This window comes from Crocodylus porosus, unplaced genomic scaffold (assembly GCF_001723895.1).
Source record: "Crocodylus porosus isolate Cpor-Errol unplaced genomic scaffold, CroPor_comp1, whole genome shotgun sequence".
NCBI classification, from domain to species: Eukaryota; Metazoa; Chordata; order Crocodylia; family Crocodylidae; genus Crocodylus; species Crocodylus porosus.
Genome location: NW_017728914.1, coordinates 26529619 through 26555780, shown reverse-complemented (window position 1 = coordinate 26555780; position 26162 = coordinate 26529619). Strand labels below are relative to the sequence as shown.

The window sequence follows — 26162 nt, the reverse complement described above, 5'->3', positions numbered from 1 at the left end:
AAGTCAAACTGGAAAAAGGAAGCGAGCAAGCCAGGTACGGTGGTTCCCTGGTAGCCAGTGACTTTACCTACCCCATAGTTCTTTCTTATTTAAGTCTGCTTTCCATTTGGAGGGAAGAGACAAGCTCAGTATTTATTAAATGGTGAGCTTCTGTCATTTGACAAGCAATTGTGAGTATTTGTTCAGGAATCAAGTGCTTATTAGGGTACTAGAACAAGGACAGAGTGCAGGGAACAAAAAAACCGTGTGTGACAGAGTGTGTTATGTCTATATTTCTCCCTATAGGTAGCTGGACATTTCTGAGTAGAGGAGAAAACAATCTGATAGACAGCAATTTATGATGGGAAAAGACATGCTGTTCCTTTCTGTAGTGGTAGCACATTAACATTCAGAAGAAACTGGCTTATTAGCCTCACTCCTTAGTCTACATTCAATTTTCCAGCAAGTACCCATTTAAATTAATTTGATCCTGTGTGTTCCAAAAACTTTCTATATATGTAGATGATGACTCTTACTGCACTACTTTTATTTATGATTTGCTGAGCATTGCCATGACTGATGGTTTTTGTCTAATTATATTAGTAATTGTAAGAGCGAAAAGGTTTGAAAGGGTAGTAATGTAGTCTCTTTCAAATAGGCTGACCCTAAGCCATATCTCATGCTCTTCCCATTACCGAGCATTTGATTTAGTCATAAATGAATGCCAATTATGTGGTTACATCTTTGTTCCAGTGGTACACAGAACAAACACACCATACAATTCAAAAGGATTAGCAGGTCTGGAGCTGGAGGGCTGGAGCTACCGCAGATCAGGGTTTAATGCACAATTTGAAATCTTTCTAGGGAAACTTAAATAGCATCTGATCAGAATGGCTTTAAGATAGTGCTGCTAATGTTTCACTGTAATGAACATCCAATTCACTTGATATTATTCAGCACAATGCTAAACTATCGTATAGTATCCTTTTGTATTATGGCTCAAAACATTCAAAATAAACAGATTTTTCTTTTTGGAGGTTAACGGACTATAATTTTTACCTGATGTCCAGTCACCTGGAGTAGTAAAGGTACACCCAGCAGTGCACTCTGTTTGACCATAGCCTTCATAAACCTGAGAAAGAGATGTCTAAATGTTAAGTTGGAGATACAATTTTGAACGTTGCAGATCAAAAAAAAATAAATCACTGAGCATTTCTTTCTTGATGCACAGTGCTTTGGATTTATGCCACAATAGATTGATATTTAATACAGGTAAATCTTCCCTAGAGCTCATTGCACATGGAATGTTATATATTATCATAAATACACAAGACAATAAGGATCTGAAAAGAGAGGCAGGAAAGAACAATTCCTACAGTTTTTCCTCAAATAAAGTAATAAGTTTAACTATGAGAAAAACACACAAACATTTTTGCAAAAAGAAGCAGCACATTTTTGAAGACCAGTCTTTTGGAAACTTGTTGCTTCTGGCTTAAGACAAGAGTGTTTAGTTCTGGAGGCCACTGATTATTCCCCTTTTCCTCCTTGCATTGCTGAACACCAGAGCAGTATTCTGGTCAGGTGAGATGACTGCCTGGATTTTACAGCAAATGGTGCAGCCAGCATCTTCTTTCCAGGGGACCTTTTATGACATTCAGTATTCAGTGCTTCAGAGAGAAGTTATCCAAAGTTCCTCTGTTTTCTAAACTGATTCTCACTAACAGTAACTTTAAACACTGAGGGTGTTATTATATATGCTTCGGGGATGAGGCGGGGGTGGAGGGGGCGCTTTAACTAGAGCAACTCCAAAAGCGGCTCCAATTAAAATGTCCCATGTGTCTCATGTATCAGTGTCCCTGTGCTTGAAAATGGCAGTGGGGTTGCTCAATCTAAAGCTCAAACATGTTTTAGTTCAAACAACCTCCCCCCCCAGTTCTGAAACACAGGGACACTGATACATGAGATGCGGAGGCTGGCTGGAGCACGCTAATTAGCATGCCCCAGCAGACTCAATTAACCAAGTCTGCTCTAACATGCCGCAATTACAGTGTGTCAGAGCAGCCTCCCGGCTTGTGTACAGGCACCCTGACTTTGTAGCACAGATCACACCACTGTATCCTTAACGTCTTTCCAGAGATGGACCCAAGCACCAACCTTAGATACAAACAGTCCCAAATTTGCAAAAAGATCCAGAACCGAACTCTGCTGTTTATCTTGGTCATGCCCTTTAAAAAATAGGTTTCCCCTATTTCCTTCACAATAACAAAATTACTGGCTATAACACAATGTTTCTGACAATCAGGCAGGTATAGCCTACCTGACATCCAAGCGCTGCCCGAAGGAAGCCCAAAACAGTAGGAGAAGCAGGGGCAGCTCCAGTTACAATCATCCTAACACACCCACCAAGGCTCGCCTGTCAGGTAAAGGAAATGAAAGACAAGACAAAAAACTGGCTCACACCATTTAAATTAGTATGATCCTTGGAGCTTCCTCTATGGGATCAAATCCTTATTACTTAGATCCAAATTAAAGTTATAGTTCAAGAACAAAGTTATTGAACAGGCTCTGCTCTGTCTGGTTGCTTGGTTATTTTGTGGATGGCTCAATTATTTCTTCTTTTCTTTTTTTTCTTTTTTTTTTTTTTACAGACTTTATGGATAGATGTTTTAAGCCTTTTTTTAATGGATTGTCCATAAATTTACAGACAGTTGGCAACCCTGGAACTGACCTCTTTGTCGGCCATTATGAGCACAGACATTCAGACAAAGCTTAAAAGAAAAATCAATGACTGGATATATCTGAACTAGAAACAGCCCCCAAAAATGCCTCAGAGAAAACTTGTCTATGTGCTTTGACTACCCTATATTCAAATAAATGAGAGGAATATCATGATCATCTTTAAGACTAGTCCACACTATAAAGTCCCAGGTTTGCAGGTGACTCAGACAGATCCCAGTCCCCCCCAGCAGCCTCTCTGAAGTCTTTCAGCTATTTGTAGGTGGTGTCACCTTAACCCCTTTTGTCACTTTTTAATGATGCAAAGAGTCAAAAAAGTAAAGATTAAAAAAATCTTGGACTCTGAGGTGAAAGGATGTCATCATTCTGACCAGACCTTGAATCAATATGATTTGTCTTGTGTGTGTCAAGACACGTGCCTGCCTAATCTGCATCCTATGAAATCTGTTATCTTTGCAGGCTGAAAATGAGCAGTCTGCAGATGAAAGCTGCAATCAATTTCTCTAATGTAAAAATAAAGCGACATAGCACTGGCTAAGACATCCAATTACAAAAAATTAATTTAAGCAGCATGTCTTGTAGCAGTGCAGCACATCAGAGGCTTATCTGATTGACGATTGTTTTACTAAGGGGATTTGCGGCAAACACCTGGCACGTTCTGAATGCTCATATCGGGCCGTTGGCATTGTGTTCTCCTTTCTCACTTATTAAACTGTAAGTTTAATACAGTGTATGAGAAGAGTATTAAATGCAGGTGTCCCCTTTATGATTTAATGTGGAATTTCCTAGGAAAAAAATAACACTTTGGGATATATGGTGACCAAGTCTCTGCTCTTCAGTTCATTGAAATCAATGAGAGACTTTCAAGGGCCTTTGGAACAGGCCTACATATAAAACAAGTACTTTGCTCTCTCCTATGATCTATTTTATTTCATCTTGCTTGGTGCTTTGTTGCTACAAATAAAAGTGGAGTTTGAGTGGGGAAAACCAGTTATATCCAGTGGCCGGGTCTGAAGAAGGCTCAGTGATGTACGCAACAGAAATCCATAAAGAAAACAAGTCTGTTAAACTCATTTTTGTCCAAAATTAGCTACTTCTCTTTGTGACAATCCTTGAAAATGATATCATGACCCATTTCGTGATTCACTGGAACACTGAAGTATGCCGTGTTGGTATTGAAAACTAATTGATGGGGGGCGCGGGAATGTCTCTGGCAGACATTGCAAAGCTTTGCTCCATCTGTTTCTTGAGTTACTGCTCACATTTACTTTTTCAAATCGTTACCTGTATTTTATTGAAGAAAAGTTTGTCCCACAAACTGTCGTTTCTAATGATTCCACTTCGAACTTCTGCCTTTTTACGTTTGGCAGCAAATTCCAGAAGCCAGCGCTTTACTGGGGTATCTGCTTGGCTAAAGATCTGAAAGAAGGCAGAATGGCACAAAACGTAACCAAATAAGAAAGAAAACATCAAGCACCATATCCTTACATTAAAGAATCAGTTTAAGTAGATAAACTCTGCTCATGTCAGTGAAAGTATTACTCTTATACCAACAATGTAATTAATACTCCAGTACAGTAATATTTCAAATGATGCTTTGCTTCAATCCATTCTGAATGATGCTTACTCTTCTCTTAGAAGAAAAAGGAGAAGTTGAGACACTAGAAGGTTTGACTGCCTTTGCATGATGAGTGCTTCTGCAGGATTTCTATGATAAACATAATATTATGGTTAAGTAAAACCATGAGAGCTGGACAAGAGGTGAGTAACTGGAATATAATGACAGCTCAGACAACTATTACTGCTCGTATCTGAGGTGCTAAAGACCATGTTTCCTCGTGTTTCATCAGACAGCACCACAAAGTGGATCTCCAGATTAGAGCCTCTCTGTCTTGAGAAGCCAGAAAGCCTGGCACATGAGAAAATGTGGGTCAGCAATTTGCGGTGTAGATCCAGCTCTTTCCTCAAGGATAATATTTTAAGGTGGTCACACACAATAAAAATGGCCACTCGACAGGCTCTCTAAGATCTCTAGAGGTCCTCTCTAATATTCTCCAAGGATTGCTTAAACAAGTGTCTTGGAGCACAAAGGATTTTTTGCTAGAAAGTCAGCTGGGGGCTGCAGGGTTGAAATCTTTATACTTTTTTTATTCCTGCCCATCCTTCTACTGTCCCTCCCAGTAAAGAGGGAGGACCTAGTTCCAGCACAGGTTTAAGGGAACAGAAAGTTTTGGCTCATCTGTCTTGAATTCAGATTTGTCTTGGCTCTTGATTTTGCACCACTGAAGCCCCTGGTAGGTCACCAAATGACTTGCACTAACAGGATCAGGACCAAATCCTCAATGAGTGTAAATCAGCATAACTTCAGTGACTGCAGAAGGGTTTATGGCAGTTTGCACCATCTGAGGACTGAGTCTAAGGCATCTGAGGTGCAGGAAAAACACCAGTTCACAATGCTGGCGGGGAAAAACCCAGATAAAGAAAGTCTCTCAGGATAGCGTGAGGCAGCGATCAACTTCATTGCTATAAACAGATTAAACTCACCTTATCGTACATTCTATTTAATAGTCTCGGTACGACAGGAAAGATGGTCGGACGCAATGCTTTCATATCATCAGATAAGAGGCGGATGTCTCCTTGAAAGAATCCAATTCGCCCTCCATGGCAATATACTACAGACTGCAATATGGGAAAAAGGAATACATGTTATTTTTTTGTTTCTGTTCCTTGTGGCAAGTTGTCCCTTCTCTCTATTTAAAGCTTTTCCTAAGATTGGATTAATTGTTGTGGCTAAAGTGTGGTTTTATAAACATCTAAACCATATGGTGAAGGGTGCACTATATGCAGAAATAGTGGGTTGTACGAGCTCAGATCACAGATTACAGGCTAGGCCGTCAGACTGTGAGTATATTTTCTGGCAATAGGGCATGTTCTAGAAACATCCCTTGGGACAGCATTAGGGTGATATTTGATTCTAGCAATCAATATGCTGATAACCAGCCTGGGCTTCCACATCCTGCTGCCTGCTATTTTCTTTACATTCACTTTATATTCTGAAACGATGAAAACATTAGTCTCTTATGGACTAAACTTCATGAAATCTCTATACTGGCCCGTTGCAGTTAAAAGAGGTTTTCTTTGTGGCTTTTTATGTCCTCTGACAACATCTGCAATTAGCAGTTGGAACAACTATGACCCAATATGCATTTCCTTTGAAGCAGGGGGAAAACAGATGACAGTTTGGACATGCATAAAATAAAGGACCCAGGTTTTAGTCCTGCCATCAGATCATGCACTCTTCTGGCTCACAGAAGCCAGGAGGACTATAGAGATACTGAATTATGAGGCAAATGTTAAACCAGTTTCCAACTTTCCAGACTTTAAAAAAGTTTCCTTTTCTGGGTGCAATGTGGAGCCTTGAAGATCCCCCTGATGCTTGCAGATCTCAAGCAAAGAACCAGCAGGGAAAATAATCACAGCTCACACTATGGACATATCTATTAGGCCTGTGCGAAGCTTTGGTCGCTGATTCGATCTGGCGGAGATTCGGCCCAATTTGGCAGCCAAATCTCCAAATCGAATCGGGGACCCTTTAATCTCTCCAAGTTAATTTGGAGCGATTCAGTGATTTGGACACAGACACAGCTTTATATGTTTTTTCTACACACCTCAAGGTGGCAGGTGGCTCCTGAACGCTGAGATGGTGGGGCAGATGGAGCATCCCACAGGAGCATGGCGGGGTTCCCAGCATGCTCGGTGGCGGACCCAGAAGTGGACCAGCAGCACTTCCAGTCCACTTCCGGGTCTGCCAGGGAGCGCATAGGAGACCCTCACCCCACCCTCCGGCTCGGCAACTGGTGCTTCCTGGGTCTAGGGGGGCACCCGGGATCCCCCCATGGTTGATCACCGAGTTCGGGGGGTAGGGGGTCCCCCTCATGCTTGGCAACAGACCCCCCATGCTCCTGTGGGACGCTCCATCTGTCCCACCCTTGCAACATTCACAAGCCGCGCCTGGTACCTCGAGGTATGTGGAAGAAAACTTTAAAGCTGTGTCCATGGCCAAACCACTGATTCTCCGAATCAGAACCGAATCTTCGGATTTGAATTTGGCCGAATTGAATTGGGACAGTGATCCAAATCAACAAATGGAATCACTGTTCCCCAAATTAGGCCAAATCTGAATTAAATACAGCCTGCTTTACATACCCCTAATATCTATACTGCAGCCGCAGAAGCCTAGTAGTAGTAGCCTAGCTACTGCAACATGGAACTCTACACAGGCTAAGTTACCATACACAATGTCTTTGTTTAGGCTTTTTTTTAATTTTGTAAATAGGTTTTAAAATACATTTAAAATAATATTACTGGAAATCAATAAAGGCTATTTAGAGTTTAGCTTGATAATTCAACATTTCACTTACTCTGTGTAGCACTGTAGCATACTATGTTGCTGAGTTTTCAAAGCTCTGCAGCACTGTTGCTAGTAGTTTTATATATTTCTGAATTTAATGGATTTTTGATGGCACAATGGGAGTTTTTCAAGACACAAAGGGCAGTCAGGTACTCAGCTCCCATAGGAAATCATCAAGAGTTGGACACCTGTCTCATTCGTGCCTTTGAAAATCTTGTCCTACCTTAAGCCATACTGCAATTCCAAAGCAGTCAGTGCCAGTGCAGTCATGTAACTCCAAGTTAGTGAATGGGATGTATGCCCCCAGTTTCCTGTACTAAACACAATGTTTGTGCTACTGAAATAACAAGGGAGCAAAGAGCACTCTCTCTTAAAACTGAGCTAAAAGTAGCTTGGTTGAGTCTCCTGCACAGGCTAAATCAGCCAGACGCCTGCTCCCAATTATACCAGATGCCACATAGATCAGCCAAAGTTCTGCTTTGCCTCTTGGCTCTGGCAGCTGGGAGAGTAGGTGTCAGCTCCCATGAGTATTTTTCTATCTTAAGGTGATTCTCCTGGGATCAGTAACACTCAGAGTGATGGAGAATTACTGCCCTGGTTCAAAAGAATAGCTATTGGCTGTTAGCTGAACATAATATTTAATTAGATATCTAATATTTATAAGAGAAACTATTTTTTCAATAAATCCAGATAGATCCTTTAAATGTCTCTTGTGCCATGCTAATATACAGAAAGGCTGTTTGGGCTTTTTTCTCCTTAAATTAGAGAAAGGCCTAAAGCAGAATATTGGATCAGCCCTGACCTCTGGGATACAGAAGTCCCAGATCTACTCATAACAGCTCGTAGCGTAAGAACCTATTAATAATAAAGAAATGCATCTTAAGAAACATTATGGAAAAGTTGTTTCCCAGTAGGGAAACAGCTGATTCTTCCAGAGTTAGCAATTCTGTTGTTTTAACTAAAAAGTAAAATGGACAACAGATGGCCATAATAATATGTTATTCTATGAGTCGTTACGTACAGGACTAATTCTGTGTATGAAGAGGGGAGTTCCCTCTTTAAAGGGAGTTTTATCTTCATAGTGACTACAGCATTTTAGACCTATATAGCTTCATTTTGAATATGACCTAAACAGCCTTTGATTTATGCACTGTATTCTGCAAAGTATAGATTGTACATAGATGGCCACTGGACAATTAAATTGCAGTTTTAGAAGTATATAAAAATAGCACTGTTTGCGTACTCATTAAAACTGTTCTGTTCGTATACTATAATCAGTCATAGCTAGTTAGTTGACAAACTAAAATACAGGGTTTTGTCACTACTCTTCATTGTTCTTAGAACTGTAGAGACAATACTATTTTTAGAAGGGGATCTGGAGTCTGTTCGGGACCATACAGCAATCTGTCACCCAGGTTCTAATTGCATAATTCTTCAGTCCCGGTGGTGATGCACCAGCCAGAAAGGAAACACTGGGGAGGAGGGCAGATCTTCATCCAGTAGATATTAGCATCATTTCAGTAACATCAATAGAACTACTTTGCTGTATACCATGCAAGGATGATGGCTTTTATCTTTATTAGATTCCTGAGTTTACAGTGCTGGGTCTTCGGAATAACAAGTGAAACCCTCTAGTCTCACTGAAATCAATGACAAAACTTCAAAGGCAGCAGGATTTCACCTAACATCTTTTAACTTGACGACAGGCAAATTTTGGTTTAGAATGACAAGAGGTAAATGTGAAATCCCAGAATGGTATTTTACAATGATCTTTCTGAGATGATAATGCTACCTAGTGCTGTTCATTAGTGGACCTCAAAAGACTACACAAATGAGATGGGTATCATGGCCCCATTTTTACAGGTGAGGAAACCGAGGAAAACTAGTTTTCCAGGCAGACAGTTGCAGAACCCAGGTCTCCTGAGTCCTAGTCAAATGCTCTAACACTGCTTTTCAACATTCAAATGAAATGCATACAATTATTTTGGCATAGTTTCGCGCTCTCAAAATAGCTTAAACAAAGAAAAAGTTCCTTAAAGAGTTATGAGCTTTTTTTGTGCTATTCCCTTTGCAACTGAATGCCTCTATTCTGTTTTTTCAACCCTACTCAGAGAAACTCTATATACAGATTTTTTACTTTAAACACTATATGTATTTTATAAATATGAGGCTGTGGTTTTAAGAATATCACCCTGTCTAATTCACAAGCTGTAATGCATAGGCAAAGGAGGAAGAAATTTAAAAATCCATATGGGAAAAGGCAGTCATGGACACACTGCTTAAAAAATTGAGTAGGTGGGATATGGAGGTTTAATCTTAGGAGCTCGCGTTCGTTTGAAGACTGCATAGAAGTGCCTGAAATCAGAGAATCGCTATTCTATTTGCCACATAAATGTTAAAAGAGTCTTTTAAAAGTTGATTTTTATGCCTTTTTGAACACCTTTGTGTAATAAAGGAGGTTTTGCACTGGAAGCAGTTGTGCCTTTTACCCTTAGCTCCTTAGTGACTGACAGGTAGAGGCTTCTTTTATACAGTAACATCCTGTGAGTTCTTTCAAATGTTTCTAGTTTCCTTGTGTCACAGGATTTTGTAATCCTCAGTATTTTTAACAATACCTCCTGGCAAGTCTGATTTGTATAACACAAGAAAGCCATCGCATAAATCGCTGTAGCGTTACCAAACTGTCCTGGGAATTGAGATTTATGCGTAATTTACACGCTACTCTGGACTTTAAATCCTTTGTAAATCACATATTTCTAAAGTATGCATTTCTTAATCCAGCAGTGAGTAGTTTACGTCTGACACATATGTTACTAAAGCTTTGGAAAATCGTGGATTGTGACAATAAGTATAGACTCAGATCAAACCTGAGTCATCCCTGAACCGTGAGAAAATTTAAAATTAGAAATGAATCCAGACCCAAACTTCACAGCCAATTGCTAATGCAGAGTTTTAGGCCAGGAGTGACCACAGTGAACATCTAATCTGATCCCATGCACAGCACAGGGGCTGTAACAAGCTACCACCTGTCTGACTGGGAAAGCCAGCAAGCCACTTCTGCGGGCTGCCATGAGTTATCAGCTCTGCTTGCCATTATTTCCAAGAGATGACAGCTTCTACTTATTGCACATGACAAGCTGGCCTGCCACAAACATTTCCTGCTTTTAAGTTTCTGCAAGTGTTCATTACTCTGCTTATTTACTCAATAAAATATTTCAGCTGATAAAGAAAATTATTTCTACTGCCATGATTAATGGTCCTATAATATTTTGAAGACCTGCCCTGCCAAAAATCATGCAGCTAACGATTGTTGCACATGTGCCAATGGCAGTATCCTGATGTCATATACACTGCTATCATCCAAGGCAACTCTGGAGAGTCTTGTGTAGCTGAGATCAGAATCGGAGCCTTGGTGCTGTGCCCATGACACCTTTTGGAGTACAAACTATTTGCATTTCACAGCATATCATCACTAATTTTGCTACAGTTACTCTTTTATTTTTTTGTGTGGAAAAAGATAACTTCCACAGAGGCTAGGACCTTACCTGTACCATTCTCTCAAACATGTGTGCTAAAGGCAAATAGGATATGTGTACATCCTCACAAGTAGGAGACCACTGACTCTGGAAGAAAACACAAGGAGCCCCACAAGGCCCAGTCAGTTCAAACAGGTTTCTTACCTGTATAACTCTTTCAAACATGTGAGCCAGAGGCAGGAAGGAGATGAGCACATCGTCCTGTCTCGGAAAGATCACTTTCTGCAGGTGAAGGGCATGGGAGACAGAAAGGAAAGAAACACTGACAGGAAGACAACAAGAAAGTCATAAAACAATAAAAAGAAAAATGGCACCAGAGGAGCAAAAGGGTAAAGATCATCAAGAGAGAAAGAGAGCAGCATACAAAGTGAAGCGTTAGGCCATGACATCAATGAAACTATGTTAGTAGGAGTCTTAAAAAGCATGAGGATGCACACAAAGAGCAGCGGAGACCTCTCTCCGCTGCAGAAGATGTATTTAGATTTATTCGAATCATATGGTAAACAGGTGCTAATTCTGAGGAGGAGCCCAATTTACAGACAGAGGTTTTTAATCAAGATATGCACTCTTGAGTGATCGTTTATCTCAGAAAAAAAGGTTTTCTGGGCACTCAAGTGCCTGTTGAAACATCCAGAGTCAGGATCTGAAGGTTATGGGCAGAATCCTCAGCTGTGCCGAGTTCACACACATGCTTCTACTCACCCGCTGTGCAGCTGAGATGGAAAGAGAAAAAGGATCCTCAAACACTTTTGCACTTTCCTCCATACTGCGGTTGGCCATGGCCTAAGCTGACTCCCAGTATGCGATAAGGCAGTTCTAGGAGAACCGCCTGGGGGCCGGCAAAGCATGTTCTGCTCTGGCTTCCCATCTTTTCTGGGCCATGGAATAATGTGTCCTTCCCCAGCTGGTCACAAAGGGTGTATTCTACACCATGTCCTCAATGCTGCTGCAGATACCCACACTCAAGCATGCCCTGCCCATCCATTCTTGCTTGCATAGGCCAAACTTGGAAAACCAGTGGCAAAACCACTCCAGGACTATGTCCTATAGGCAACCTTAAGAGCTATGTCAACTGAGCCAGATTATGGTGGCGGAGGAAGCTTAAGAGTAGCACCAAGTATGCGGTGTAGACATACACAAAACGTCCCTGAGCCAGGGCTCAGACACAGACTTGTCCAAATAGTTAATTTTTCAGTTTGGTGCCGGAAGCCAAAAATAATTTAATTGGGGTTTAACAAGAAACAAAATGTTGTTGGCTTTGGTCACTGAAAAAGAAACTGCAAAAAATTCTTTTTGGTTGGAACAAAATGTTTCAGTCCGAAATTGTCATCGTGTAGCCAGCATTTTCATCTTTTTACAATTAAATTAGGCTCAGCTTTGAATTTAAAATATCTTGACTTTTTCTTTTTTTTTTCTTTTGGCTGAAACTAGCCACCAAATCCAATTTGAATTTATAAATATTTTTTAGTAACTTGAAACTGCATTTTTCAGAGAATTGACAATCCATATTAAAGAACATCACCCAACCCTAACTAAGGGGCGCTTGCTTGAAACCCAGCTATCCCAAATTTACAACAGCTCAGTGTTCCTTCACCCCACTGGAGCCTTCAGTTGTCCCACTCGGACAGCATTTAAGGTTACTTTGTGCCATTCTGCTAGTGTAGAGTGACCTTAACACAGCTGACATCTGGCCCCTAGCCTGGGTGCTTAAGTTCGAAGATTGGGCTTACAAACGGTACCTATTAAGCAGAAAACTGTTATCAGAAGTTTTATACTAGAAAGACTTGGGTTCTTTTTCCTTAGTTATAGTAATGATCTTGCAGTTGGGTCCATGCAGGTGAACTTTTATGCCTAACGTGGGCCCCACTAAAGTTAGTGGAGCTCTCTGGGTGTACAAAGTTCCACCTGTGTGGCTCTAATTGAAGAGTCAGAGCATTAGATTGAAAGGGAAAGAATTTTTCTTCCGGTGGTTAATGATTGATTTTAGTTAGAATAGCACATTGGATTATTCCGGTGCAATCATTATTTGTTAGTGCTTCTCCTAATTTTCAGCATGGACTTTCTCACTGCCTCACAAGAGTGGGAGAAGTGAGAAAAAAAGGATTAAAAAATACATAAATAATCCAAGGATTTTGTCTCCTTATTTTACTTTATTGTGCTGAAATTTATCAGAGTCCAGTAAGGGACATAGATAAGGCTACTCCTCGCTTAATATCGTAGTTACCGTCTTGAAAAATGCGACTTAAAGTGAAACGATGTTAAGTGAATCCACAGTAGTTACTGACTAGTAGGCAGCGGCCAAACAACTTCATAATCGAACATTGCACGACTTTAAACAAGTATGTTCTCTAATAGATCAGCGATGTAATAACGGCACAGCATTAACCAGGACAACATTAAGTGAGGAGTACCTGTACCTACAAGGTTGGTGCTGTAACCTGGAGCCCAGAGTTAGGTGCCTCAGCTCCCTATGCATGGGGAGAGTTATGCACCTCAGAAAGGGATCCAGAACAGCCAGCATGCTGATGCTAGTCAATAGGAAATGCTGAGAACCTAGCTGTACCTAAGATGCCACCCTCCCAGCTCTAAAGAGCCTGAGTGAGGGCTGCAGGCTGATTCCTCTGTCCACCAGGAAGCTAGAGCCTGGCATTCTCTCCAACACACTTTGCCTAAACAGGGCTTACCGTTCTCGTTTAAGAGGTGTTGGGGGGAGGAGGTGGTCACAGCATTTTATGTAATGGACTTTTGGTTTGGGGACTTACACAGCAAGCAGGAAACAGGTTTAGGGCCCTCCTCAACTGGAGGTCTATTTATCCATTATACGATCCAGAAGTGTAGCAGGGAGCAGAACTCAGGTGGGTTCTCTAATCACTACGCTACAGGGTCATGCTCCCCTTTAGCACTTTCTCTCTAGCCACGGGTATCTTGCTCTCCTTTCTGCATAATAGCCTAACACGAATTGAAGAGGCATGGGGAGCCTCTACCAGTCTCGTTTATATTCTGGTGGGTGGGACTCTCTCCTGGGACGTAAGCATTGTGGGTTTAAACCCCTCAGGCTGAGAAGGGACATGGATATGGGTCTCCTTCCTCCTGTACAAGTACTTTACCTAGTCAGTTATTATATGAAAGGTGGGAGTAGTAGCACCCCCCACCCCCAGGCATCTTCCTGTGTAGCTATATTTTGAGAGAAGACCTATCCCTACGAATATATGTTAAGCATGCTCTTAAAAGACCAATGGGATTAGGGCCCCCAGGGGATCCAGGCACCTCTCTGCTGAGTTTCTGGCTTCTGGACAGGTGTTGGGTAACTAGCTCCTCAGATTAGGCAAGTTCTGGGCTCAATTGCAGGTGCCCAGAAAACTTTCAGGGCAAACAGAAAGGTCCTGCAAATGTAGGTGCCTCCAGGATCAGGCAGCAACTGAACAGTGGATTTTTTGGTCACTATTTTTATATTAACTGCCTGAGCCCAACTGAGTCCCATCTTAGATGACTTAATCTAACCTAAAAGCTCTCGCCTCATAAAAGCACAAAATAAGGAAAATAGCATCTTTACATAAAATAGGGTTTCCATAGTATTATGAAAAGTGATGCTTGATTGTCTATTACCCTGCACCATGGTCAGCAGTTATATCAGTGCAATAAAGTTACAAGGCTCTAGTGACACAAAGTACCATCTACCTGGCAGTCCCACTGCTCTGGTGTAACTGCCAACCCACGGCACAGTATAATGGACTGGGGTATAACCACAGGAATTTCTATCCCATGGAAAGACATATTCAAGTTGACTTGCTTTTTAGCCTGTGTTTCTAACACCATCTACTGAGGTCAGTTGATGGCATAGATCATGTTTTACAGTGTTTTCTTTCATCTATTCACAGCCCAAATAGTCTCTTGTATATAGCAGATTAAGATCCTAAGCCCTGCCAATTTACCCACATGTTCCTTCAAACTGACCTTCTGATACATAAGTAGAGCTGTGTAAAACAACTACTGAGAAAAATCATCATTTTTCCAATTTTGCTAAAAAGAAAAATAGTTTGTGCCTTTGTTTTATATTTGGACAACATGGTTAAGTTTTTTTTCCAGGGTGAACACATAAAAATATTATGTTTAGATGCAGTGAAAGTGTCTTTCCTTGATATTTGACAAAAGAGTTTTAGAAAAACATATTTAAGTTGATTTTTTAAAAACAATTCCATCATAAAGTCACTGAACAAAACAATTCTTGCACAAAGTTTCATTGATATAGTACAAAATTTGCAGATTTCAAATCTCTGGTATTTTACTGCTTTGTTCCATATTTTATTTCATGATTTTCCCCTTTGAACACTTCCATACTTTGTGCAATTTCCTTATTGCAATAAAACATACTATAAATTGGCAATGGATATCACACGTACTGTTTCCAGCAGTTCTGAGACAAACTAAATCCCGAGTCTGCAATCATTTATAATCAGGCTTAGGTACTGATCCAGTGCACTTTGAGGTCAGGGAAAAGAATCGTGCTGACATCAGTGAACATCAGATCAGACCCACAGAACTCAATTCTGCAAACTGCTTAACTCCGTTTAAGTCAGCTGCACTTGAGCTTCCAGGATCAAGCCTAAATCCAGATCCTCAAAGGCTTGTGGATGCATAACTCCCATTAAAAGCAGCAAGAACTAAATGCATAAATACCTCTAAGGGTCTGGACCTTAGTGCTTACACAGTAAATTATCTAATCAATATTTTGTAGTGAAAAATACTGAGGCCCCAATTTTGCTATAACACTTATGCATATGAGTTTAATGGAAATGCTCACATCACATGCACAAGTATTTCCATGCAAGACTCAGGACATAGTACGGTAATATTGTGAGCACTGGCCCTAAATAGGATAAAACACCGTGGTTTATTACTTACAGGTAAGGTATTTCACATATATAGTCAATGATTTCTGTACTGTATATACCAGTACATTATTTTACTCATTTAAATTTAGCACACTAGAACTGTTCTATTTCCCATATAGAAATAATTGTTTTAAATGCAACTTGATACACTATACAAAGTGTATCACACCTGTAAAAACTGGGCCAGTTTGTACTTTCAACATATGTTACATAGTTCACTGTACTTTTGAAATACAGGAGGCAACAAAGTATTTTTAATTAATTACTACTGGCCATTTTTGGAATATATTTCATAGGTGGCAGTTGTTAGCATACAATATATATGTTGGAGTCATAATCAATGCTATCAAACAAACAATGGAAAGGCTTTTTTCCCTGGAGATTGGCTTGTGGCATGAGCATTGCTGGAATATGGTACAGAACTTTTTTTTTAGTAGTAAGCACCAATTAGAATATTAGCAGGGTTCTGGCAGCCTGCAAGTTGAATTAATTGATTTAAAAGGAGCAGAAGGTGCTTCCCAAAAGTACTGAACTTCTTGCAGGGGCAGGGCCAAAATATAGCACTGTGAAGGATCTAATATCATTCACCTTTGAGAGCTTAGTTTTGCTCCTTTTTCAATGGATTGAGCTCTTAAAGTGATATTTCACTTCCTACATCCATGGGGATATTTCTCCATCTTGGGTGAATTCAAAGTAACCCACAAATTCAAAATGAAATACACTTAGCAGGCAGCAGTACTCTTCAAGTCAGGGTATTCACCTCTGTCACTTTCAAAAAGCCTGAAAAATCAGCGACCACATTCCCGTGAGTCAGCATAGCACCTTTGGGGTTCCCTGGAAACAGATAGAGATAAAGAACACACCTTTAATAGAAAAGTCTATAGTAAATTTCCAAAAGTTTCTAAGACACAGAACCACTAACATTTTTTCAGCTTCTCTTCCCAAATCTTAAAATATGTCGTTTTCACAAATGAACTGTTTCTGTGCACTAAAACACATTAGTGCGCATTACATTATTTCAATTTAAATACAGAGCACACCACCAGCAGAGCTTCAATGTCAATCTTTTAGATGGGGTTTTGTGAATCAGCCAGCAAATCAAAAGATTTATGGATGAATTGCAACTTTTTATCAAAAGTGTTATAGTAAAAGAATAGGTCATGCTTTCATAAAAAGTTTTCTTCTACAGACCAGCTTAACATTCTCTAATAGGATTACATGTTGCAGAAGCTATCACAATCAATGAGACCATTTAGAAAAGGTACATAAGGAAAAGTATTAGAATAAGTCTTTGTAAGTTTGCAGCTACTCAAAATACCATTTGACACAAGGAGAGCAGTCATCTAGATTTTGCCTGAGAATTACCTATAGAACAATTGTACCTAACTTTTGGAGTTTCTCTGGAAGATCACTCATACTGTGGTTACCACCTTTCCTAAATGAGTGTGAGCTATTTCACAATTGCTTCAATAGCAATTCTGGTGATCACAGCAACATGGAGATTACTCAGTGACACATGTCACCTCTGAGTTGTTAGCAGCCCTCTCATCCCAGGGCAAAGAGATGTAATGCACAATAGTAGCTGGAGTAGAGAAGGGACAGCCCAGCCTTGTGTTGTTAGCAGCCAGGTTAGGACATGTTCTTTGTGTCTCAACACCAACCCTCTTCATCACCACCCCAGGACCTATCCAAGGAGCAAAATGTTAATTAGAGTAAGGATGGCAGAACTAGGCCCTATTTCCTCAGCCCTGCCCCCACAAGATATTTTATGTGGATTGTGTTTTTTCAACAAAAACCACAATATTGTAGTTCCTGAGACTGGGGGAGTAAAACTAGCTCTTAAAGAAGGCTTCCCTTTTTAAACAGACTACATTGAGCTGTGTCATGTAACAGGTGGATCATGAATTAAACCTTGCCTTGTGCAATCCCATTGAAATTAATGGGCCTGTCCAAGATATAAGTCAGGCAGAATTTAACCAAGGGATAAATATATTATGTCCTTCAAAAGTGTGTGTGTGGGTGTGTGTGTGTGTGTGTGCAAGTGTGTCAGGATGGGGGGACAGAGGGATGTCAAGGTGGTTTATGGGGTTAATGTATTTGGCCAAGTTCTAAATAGAGAAGTAAATTTGAGTTCCTACTGAAATCACAGACTAATGATACCATCCTAGTCCCCACCGATTTGGGCATACATCCATATCAGAAAAACCCCACTCACTTTGGCTTTATGTGCCATCACTGGCCAGAAATAGTGTGGGACTGAAATCAATTAACAAAAGAGTGTGAATAAGGGTATCTAGTTTTTATTCCTTAATTTCAGACACGCAATTCACCCAACAAATAAAATAATTAAATGACTCCTGAACACAACATTTTTACTTCTTCAGGTATTTATTGGAATAAAACAAACTTATACAGTATTTTAGTAAGTGTCTAAACATATCACCCCCAGCTCTCACAAATAAGTATATGACACAGAGATAGTTCTAAAAGTTGGACTATTTGCTGTAACATGCGCTCATCTGATTTCATAATCCACCGTTAGGAAAACAGCAGACCCTTCTTGTGCCAGTAACTGGTCCAGTGGATCAGGTAGGCTCTCAACAACTCCATGGTCATGTGAATCTAGACCTAAAAAGAATCCTCTGATCCAAGCTAAACAGCAGATGTCCACTGGAGATCCACATATTGCTTATGTGATTTATAGTCATCTTACCAAAAGTTCTTCCATAATATTGCATTCATAAGTTCTTCCTGAAGTCATGAGTCTATTCATCCAGTTTCCATTTCACACCATCTAAGAGGAAGTACTTTCCTATCTTCCAGAGATTTTTTTTTCCCTGTGAATGATATTTTCAAAACAACCTTTGGAAATTCTTCATTCTCTATTACCTCACTAATATGTATTCCTAAATTATAGATCCCAACCATGTGAAGTATTTTTCTTCCGGTAACTTGCCAGAAATCTTAAGGCACCTAGAATAAATAATTTTAAGTTCTGAAAGAACTAATTCTGAAGTTTTTCACTGTACTTTCAGATGATCCAGGACATCAGCCAGAATTACTCCAACCACCATTATTTGTTTGATATTCTAGAACAGGGGTAGGCAAGGTTTTTTGGCAGGAGTGCCGAAAAAACCACAATGTCTACCTTGGAAGGTGCCAGAGTGCCAGCATGCCGGAAAAACAAAAGGGAGGGGGGGTGGTACATGGCAGGATGCACTCCATATTAATATATTTAATAATCATAAATGTTGCCTTTGTTGTTGTGTATTCCTTTTTTGTTGAGCATGTTGCAATGAGAAAGAAAAAAGAGACAAATAAGAGAAAAAGGAGAGAGAGAGAGAAAGAAAAAGGAGAGCAGAGAGAGAACCAGACTCACACATATGTACACAGAGGACCACGTGCACAAACACAGAGAACCAGAACACACACAGAACCAGACACGTGTGCGCACAGAGACACACAGAACTCGACACGAGTGCACGCAGACACACAGAACCAGATGCCCGGGTACACGGAGCCGGGCTCCTGAGCCACTGGACAAAGTCTGACCCAACAATGCCCTGGTCCTGCCAGAGCTCCTGTGCTTCCCAGGGAGCCAGCCCCCAGGCTGCAACGCAGTTGGCCGAGGCCCTGGCCCAGAGCCGGCCTATCAGCCCAACCACGCACCCTGCACAGCTAAGCCCACAAAAGGTGTGGTGCTCCTGGCAAAGGGCAGCCCCAGCCTCATCCTGGTGTGGGGCTGGGCTGGGGCTGGGCTCGGAGTGGGTGGGAGTCAGGCAGGCTCAGCTGCAAGCCCTGCCGCAAGCAGCCTGGGCCCCGTGGTTGGCAGCAGCTACCAGAGCCTGGGCCAGCTGCAGCCGGGAGGCTGCAAACAGCTGCTCCAGGGTATGGCATAAGCTCCATACTGGTGGGTGCATGCGTGCCTCAGAGAAGATGGCGGGGATAGGGCCTGAGGCAGCACAGCCCTCCTGCTGTCTGCTCTGAGGTGTGCATGCAGTCGCTGCCAGCGTGGAGCTGATGCCGGGGCTGTGGAGCCTGGCTGGCTACAAACAGCTGCTCCGGGCTCCAGAGCCCAGTCATCGGCTCTGTGCTGGCAGCGGGGGAGACGCCGGGGGTTGCGCTGCCTTAGGCTGCTCCCCCACCGTCGCTCTGAGGTGCGCGTGCACCTGCCAGTATGGAGCTAATGCCGGAGCCCAGAGCAGATGTTTGCAGCCAGAAGGCTGCAACTGGCCCAGGCTCTGGGTAGCTGCTGCCAACCATGGAGCCTGCTCTGCTTGCAGCAGGGCTTGCAGCCACCCAGCTGCCTGCTGGGAGTAGCCTGGGCTTCGTGGCTGGCAGCAGCTGCCTAGAAGCCAGGCTGGCAGTGGTGTGCTGAGCAAAATGGCCTTGCATGCCATGCTTGGCACATGTGCCGGGGGTTGCTGACCCCTGTTCTAGAAGCGTAGCAGAGTTCAAGATCCTTGAGAATTTGTGACTGCAAATATCAGAGAAGAGCACCAGTTTTCAGAATCTTCATTCAATAATTACTGACGTGTTGGTGTTGATTCTGCGTTGCTTCAAGATCAGGATTATAAAATATCAGTAGTATCCCTCATTATGGAGGGAATCATGAGCTATTCATAATATCAACTTATTTTATCTTTTTTTTTACATTAACAACAAATTCATGAATGTATCTTCTTTTTGGATTTGCTTCACAGAGATAAACAGTTCAAAATAGTTTCAGAATAGCACAGCCATTGAGACACTGAGGAATGTCAGCAATGACAGCTGATTCCAATCCATTAATTATTAACTATAACAGTTTTCCTGTGCCGCTTCAGTGTGGAACGTGTTCGATACTTCTCACATGCACAAAAGGAATCTTACTGATATCACTGAATGCATCTGTTCTAACACTGAATTCCCTTCCACTGCTTCATGAATGGTGTGACCTATAGTCACTTGTAAGCAGCTGTAAATAACTGCTTATACAAAGCTGGTATCCATGAGTTACTTGTGCACGCTGCTGAACCATGAAAACCTCATAAACATCCAATTTGCCTCCAAAGAAACCCCAATGTGCTCTGTTGGAGACAGACTTTTTGGAACATTAGTCACTGGTCTGTCCTCAAAAAATCGAAGGACAGTTTTCAGAGCAAATCAATATCCGTAGTTGCATAATGATGTTCTATGCACATTTTCATTTTTAGCAACAGCCATTGCCTCAAGCTGGGTCATGGTGACGCTAAATACAACAATGAAGTGAGGCCCTTTTCTAACACAAGTTCAAATATTGGAGTCAACACCTCTCATCCCTTTGTGAGATAATTTGACACATCTGATCCTATGAATGACAAAACAGCATATTAAAAATTAACTCCCGAGTTTATTAATAAACAACCACAATATGTTTTTAAACCTAAAAACATGGAAGTAATTAATTTTTTCTATAAATAGTGGTTTCAAGACACAGAAGGCATTTTTTAAAGCTTTATCTAAAAATACGTTTTTAAAAATGCTTGACACTGTCTCAACAGTCATTACATATCATTATACCTATATTATCCTGGGGCCCAATTTGGGCCAGGTACTTCCACCTTAATGCTTAAAAATCCCAGGAGTACTACCATCACCCGGTAAAATCGTCAGGTAGATTAACCCTGCAGGGAAACTTCAGACAGGATGCACAAGAGGATGCATAGGTGATGGGTTTGGGGGTTATAAGGAATGTGGACCATGACCTCTAGAAGTGCTCAGGCTGAAGGTGACTGGCAGAGTTTGAAATGTCAAGTTTAGGGGGCCTTTCATTTGCCCTCTTAGTCCACATACAGACATTCGGTTTCTCCTGGGAGAGCTGCTCCTCCCCTATGAGAAACTATGAGTGTACAGATGTTCAAGATTTTTCTCCCAAAGCAAAAATGGTTGTACCAGGAGAAAAATAACCTGGGAACAACCAAGGTTAAATTGCTGTCAGGAGAGTTTCTGTGTCTGTACACGTTCTCTTCTGAGAGAAGCCACAGCAGTCCTCTGGCATCTCAGGGTACTTCTACTCCCACCCCTCCCAGGAAAAGTATGTCACTCGCTGGACTCCGCTGCTTCAGCTGAGCAGGAAGCATAACACCCCACCTTGACAATACCACATTCCACAGGCTGACCTTGAGCAGTCTGGGTCAGCCAATCAGGGCTGCTTTGTGCACTGCTGCCATCTGTCTTCAGGCTAACTAAGGGAGCCTGCAGAGCACACTGAGATGCATGAACAGAGGCCCCTTGGCTGTGCAGTGTCTTAAGATAAGTTTTTCTGCCAGGAAAACAAACCTGGGGTAATTCTCCCAGATCATTTGATTGTGCGTACAACAGTCTAAGGTGCGTGTTTTTCTGTCACACTCCTCAGCAGAGCTTCAGGTCTGAACCTACTCAAATACCAATAGGCATTTCCCACGTTTACTTTTCCTCTTCTGTCCATAATAAACCACTATGTGGCATAAAAAGTATCTGAAAACAGTAAGTGACAATAAAGGAATGATTTCCCCTAGATTTTCTTCACACTCTAAAACCCCACATAAACCTAGAATGCCGCCAATTCCTGGACTAATTCTTCTGCCACTGGAGCCTTTGAGAGCTCTCTCAGCAAGGAAGCAGTAATAGTTCTTCCTTTAGTTGCTGTACTAGCCCAAGGAGGCACTTTTTGCTTCTGAAGTTGTGAACACCTTCACAGGGGGAAGGTTGGTGTAGATCCTGAGTTGCCCAGAGGCTTATTGCTGAGAAGAAAAATACTTTAGTCCCCTGCATGGGAGCTGAATAAGCTGGATCTTCAACATCCTCAACTCAGAGCGCAGCAAAATCAGATTTTCTACTTGGATATAGTGTGCTATTTTACCACTGGTCTTTTAGGCTAGTCTACAAGACCCCTTTCTGAGGTACAATGGATGCCAGTAAAGGGTAAGCAAAGGCCATGAAATAATATTGACTTTGCAGTGGTACATTGATATTTGGAAAGCACACCTCAGTAGGTATTTATATGATCTTGCAGCCAGTCTTTACTTAAGGATACCCGTTGCACGATTTGTATGGAACCACAAAACTTTCTTTCTTACTATGCGCTTGTTTGTGTACTCTGTGATGCAGAAAAGCCCAGGCAGTTTCTCAAACCAAAACACAAATGATTCAGGAAATTTGCCTTTTGGAAGATTTAGAAAAATCGAGTACTGTACTTAGAACTGATAAATGAGCCCATTTACCTGTTCTGCTATACAAGTCTTTCCCAGTAGGTGGTAGGCTAACAAGCCAGTCTCTTGCACAGACTGCTTCCTAAGCTGATTAAACAACAGGAAATTTCCTTCTCAGATGTCCCACCAGACAGTAATTAAATTTCAAAAGATGACTCTCATCTGGCTAACATAACAGTGGCCATTTTGCAGATGCTAGAGGATAGTATAAGGTGGCAGGCAACCCTGAGAACAGACGGATGTGGACAGAATAGCAGTACTTTGATCAGTACTTAAGAAATAATGAACTTTCTGGAAAGTACTCCCCCTCCGTAGACAAATGCTGCACATTATGATATGTTTTCAGACTGGTGCTTGAAGAGCACTTGTGGAAAAGCATTGAATTCACGTTTGTATTTTGGCTTGCCTTTAAGTAATGGTTTATAATGTTTTTATGTCATGATGCATTCAGGGATTAAGTGTCAGCTAGGCTTTCTATTTTTTACATCCGTAGAAAGAAACAAACAATCAACCAACAGGTCCATAGATATACTGCAAAATGAGAAACAATGCAGTGCCCAAGGAGGCATGGACAGAACATTTCTTTGCAATTGTAAAATCACATTGCCAAGATATATATTTTGTTGAATGCCAGAGAACAAAATTTGTATTTTCATTCCAGTCTAATCAGACTTGTAATATGCATGTTACATTTTCATACACACAGATAACTGGTTTTTTTTTAAATATGTAAACTATCTCTCACGGCCGTATCAGTATGACAGTTAATGCATACTGCATGAGCTGTTATTAAGAGTGTTTTTGATTAATGTAATAAATGTACCACATTTAAAATGCTGTTACCTGTAGTGCCACTAGTAAAACAGACAATTGATAGATCTTCTGGTCGAGGAGGCTAGAAAAACACAAGGAAAACAAGAGACTTACAAGGTCACATCAAAAATTATAGGGTCAATCACAGCAGTGAATTAGCCTTTGTACTCGTTTATCATACCAATCCAATTTCAACCCCGTTAGATAAAGTTTCTATTGTATGAGTCTCTCAATAGGCAGTAAATAGATTCTTGGTGTATACTCTCTCTTTTCTCCTGGGTTTTACTCTAGGTGTGTTAAGGAGCATGCTTTAATGTGGTTAGTCCGTCATGCAAGATCCTTGCCTAGGGAACATGCTATACTCCTTAATTAAAAAAGAAAAAAACCCAACCCATAGCCCTTAAGCATCTGCAGTGCAGCAATCTGAGTTACTAATTAAAATAGTATCCATCAAGAATTAGGCCCCTTTTGTTGTTTGGAAAAGCATTTAAAGCTACAGCTCTGGTTTTCATCAGCTCTGTTACTTAATAAGCATCTGATAACTGGGATGAACATAGGATTGCCAACACACTCTTCTCCTCAAGTATCCTCTGCTTGCTTGCCCCATGTTATGTTCTGTAAGTCGCACGGATGTGTTTCTTTCTTCTAACTGGTGAACAATCAAAATAATAAACAGTACTTTCATTGTGCTAATTTTTTGCCAGGATGATTATAGGGGACAAAATAACATTTGGGACAGTTTTGGGATTTCCAAGCATTGTCATGCTTACTTAGAAGCATAAATAATTTGACCATGGGATATGACTACATTCTCCATTTTAACAGTAAAATTACTGGGAAATCACATCTTTGCTCTTCATCCAGTCTTAATCTACACATTGAAGTTAAGATTTTCAAATATTGTCTCTCAGGCAGCAACATGCTTGAGCATGGCACACCCCCACTTCAGCTTATACACAGCAAATGGGAAAATGAAGTGGTGAAACTGCAGCAAGGGCATTCTCATCATTGTCCTTGAAGCCTCTCTCCTCAGCGTATTTGAGAGCAGCTGTGGAGGGACATTCCAGAGTGGTTCCAGAGACACATTTTTGGCATGGCTGGGCAGGCCAGGTTCAAAAAATGTCCCTTCCTGATCTCTCCAGGGACACTGTGTAGGCATGTTTGGGTCCCCCTGTAATTAGAGGCTAACTTTCAGAGCTACCAACAGACCTTCCTCTGCATTTTAAATCAGCAGTAGCTGTAAGAGCTGAGGATTTCTAAAATCCAGCCTGATGTGAGTTGGGGTGCATCTGTAAAAAAGGTGTCCACTTTTGAAAATCTGGAAATGCTCAACATGCTGAGTCTTAGGAAATATGCACCAGCGGGTTCTCCAGATTCTGAAGGGGAAAAATCCACCCAGGGTGCATTGGTTAAGCTAGGCTAATACCACTTTAAATCAATGTGACTTAGCATTAGAATTTAATCAGGCTGCAGAAAGCACACTGTGCAGGGATGACACACGTCACCTTACGCTCGATCAGGAGATAACACATGACAGTGCTGCAGCCAACCATTGCAAGCTGCTGCTTCGCATTACTGTTTCTTTTCCGAAGGAACACTGACGATGAGTTGATGTGATATGGAATCAGAGATAGTGTCACTAAAGCCATGAAAAGGACTTGCAACGCTGCTGCACAGAACACAAAATCCTCTTCCAATATAATTCTGTAATTGCTTTTTCAGGGTCTGGTCCTACACTATTGTTTTCAATAGCATAGGCCTATAGAATGAAGCCACTCATGTGCATGAGTATTTGCAGGGCCTGTCCCTTATTTGTTTCAGGAAAGATATCTCAACAAGAATACAACAGCCAAACACCGCTGCTTTATTCCCAGCACTATTAGTGACAATATGCTAAGTAATTTAAATGCTAATGTCAGGAAAATAAGGGATTTTACAATAAGGAGAAGTTGACTTTGTGCAGTGAGTCCCTTGGAGAGAAGAGTTATAAAAGCAGTTCTCCAATAAGAACTTACACTAAAGTCATAGTTATATACTGGATTTGCAGGACTGAAGGAGGAGGGATCTGTATTAAGTTTCTACCTTCAGCAGCATTTTTATTATAAAATGATTAGAGATGTCTATATGCAGATCACAAAGATGGGTTCCAGCATCGCAGGGAAAGTCTTGTTGCCCTCACATAAGGTACTCCAAAGTTTTGCCTGAGTAAGGATTCCAGGTACAAAGACTCAATCAATATTGTTAAGGTCATTAAATTCATTGTAGCCTGCACTGTTATTCTGTGCTTTGATTTATAATTAATTAAATGCACACGGATAAATCCTTATTTCATTTGGACAGTTCATACAACCCAAATATGGATCTGAAAATGTGGAAGAACAAAAGGAGCAGCAATAAGTGGGAGCTGTTGGTTTGCATTGGACACACTTAATGAATATTCTTGGGGCCTGATTCAAACCCCAGTGAAGTCAGCAGCGTAGGCCTGCTTGAAGTTTTTTTCCCTTCAAGAGGGTTTTTATTTTTCCCTAACAAGAAAAGACTCTTTGAATAAAACACAAAGTTTACTGTAACCTGTAACTGTAAT

General features: G+C 41.2%; 1 protein-coding gene across 4 annotated transcripts in view; it reads right to left on the bottom strand.

Moving 5' to 3' along the window:
- The window catches only part of ACSL6 (acyl-CoA synthetase long-chain family member 6), a 108235-nt gene that overhangs the window by 19519 nt on the left and 62554 nt on the right, over positions 1 to 26162 (bottom strand). For 3 of the 4 annotated variants that reach the window (XM_019535051.1, XM_019535050.1, XM_019535049.1), the window contains exons 9-15: positions 23609 to 23660; positions 16315 to 16388; positions 10672 to 10749; positions 5260 to 5394; positions 4000 to 4134; positions 2297 to 2392; positions 1039 to 1111 (exon numbers count right to left, since the gene is read on the bottom strand). In XM_019535051.1, the coding sequence (XP_019390596.1) occupies positions 1039 to 1111; positions 2297 to 2392; positions 4000 to 4134; positions 5260 to 5394; positions 10672 to 10749; positions 16315 to 16388; positions 23609 to 23660 (643 nt within the window). Of the gene's footprint in view, positions 1 to 1038; positions 1112 to 2296; positions 2393 to 3999; positions 4135 to 5259; positions 5395 to 10671; positions 10750 to 10806; positions 10885 to 16314; positions 16389 to 23608; positions 23661 to 26162 lie in introns of all 4 variants that reach the window. The other variant, XM_019535048.1, reaches the window with a different exon arrangement.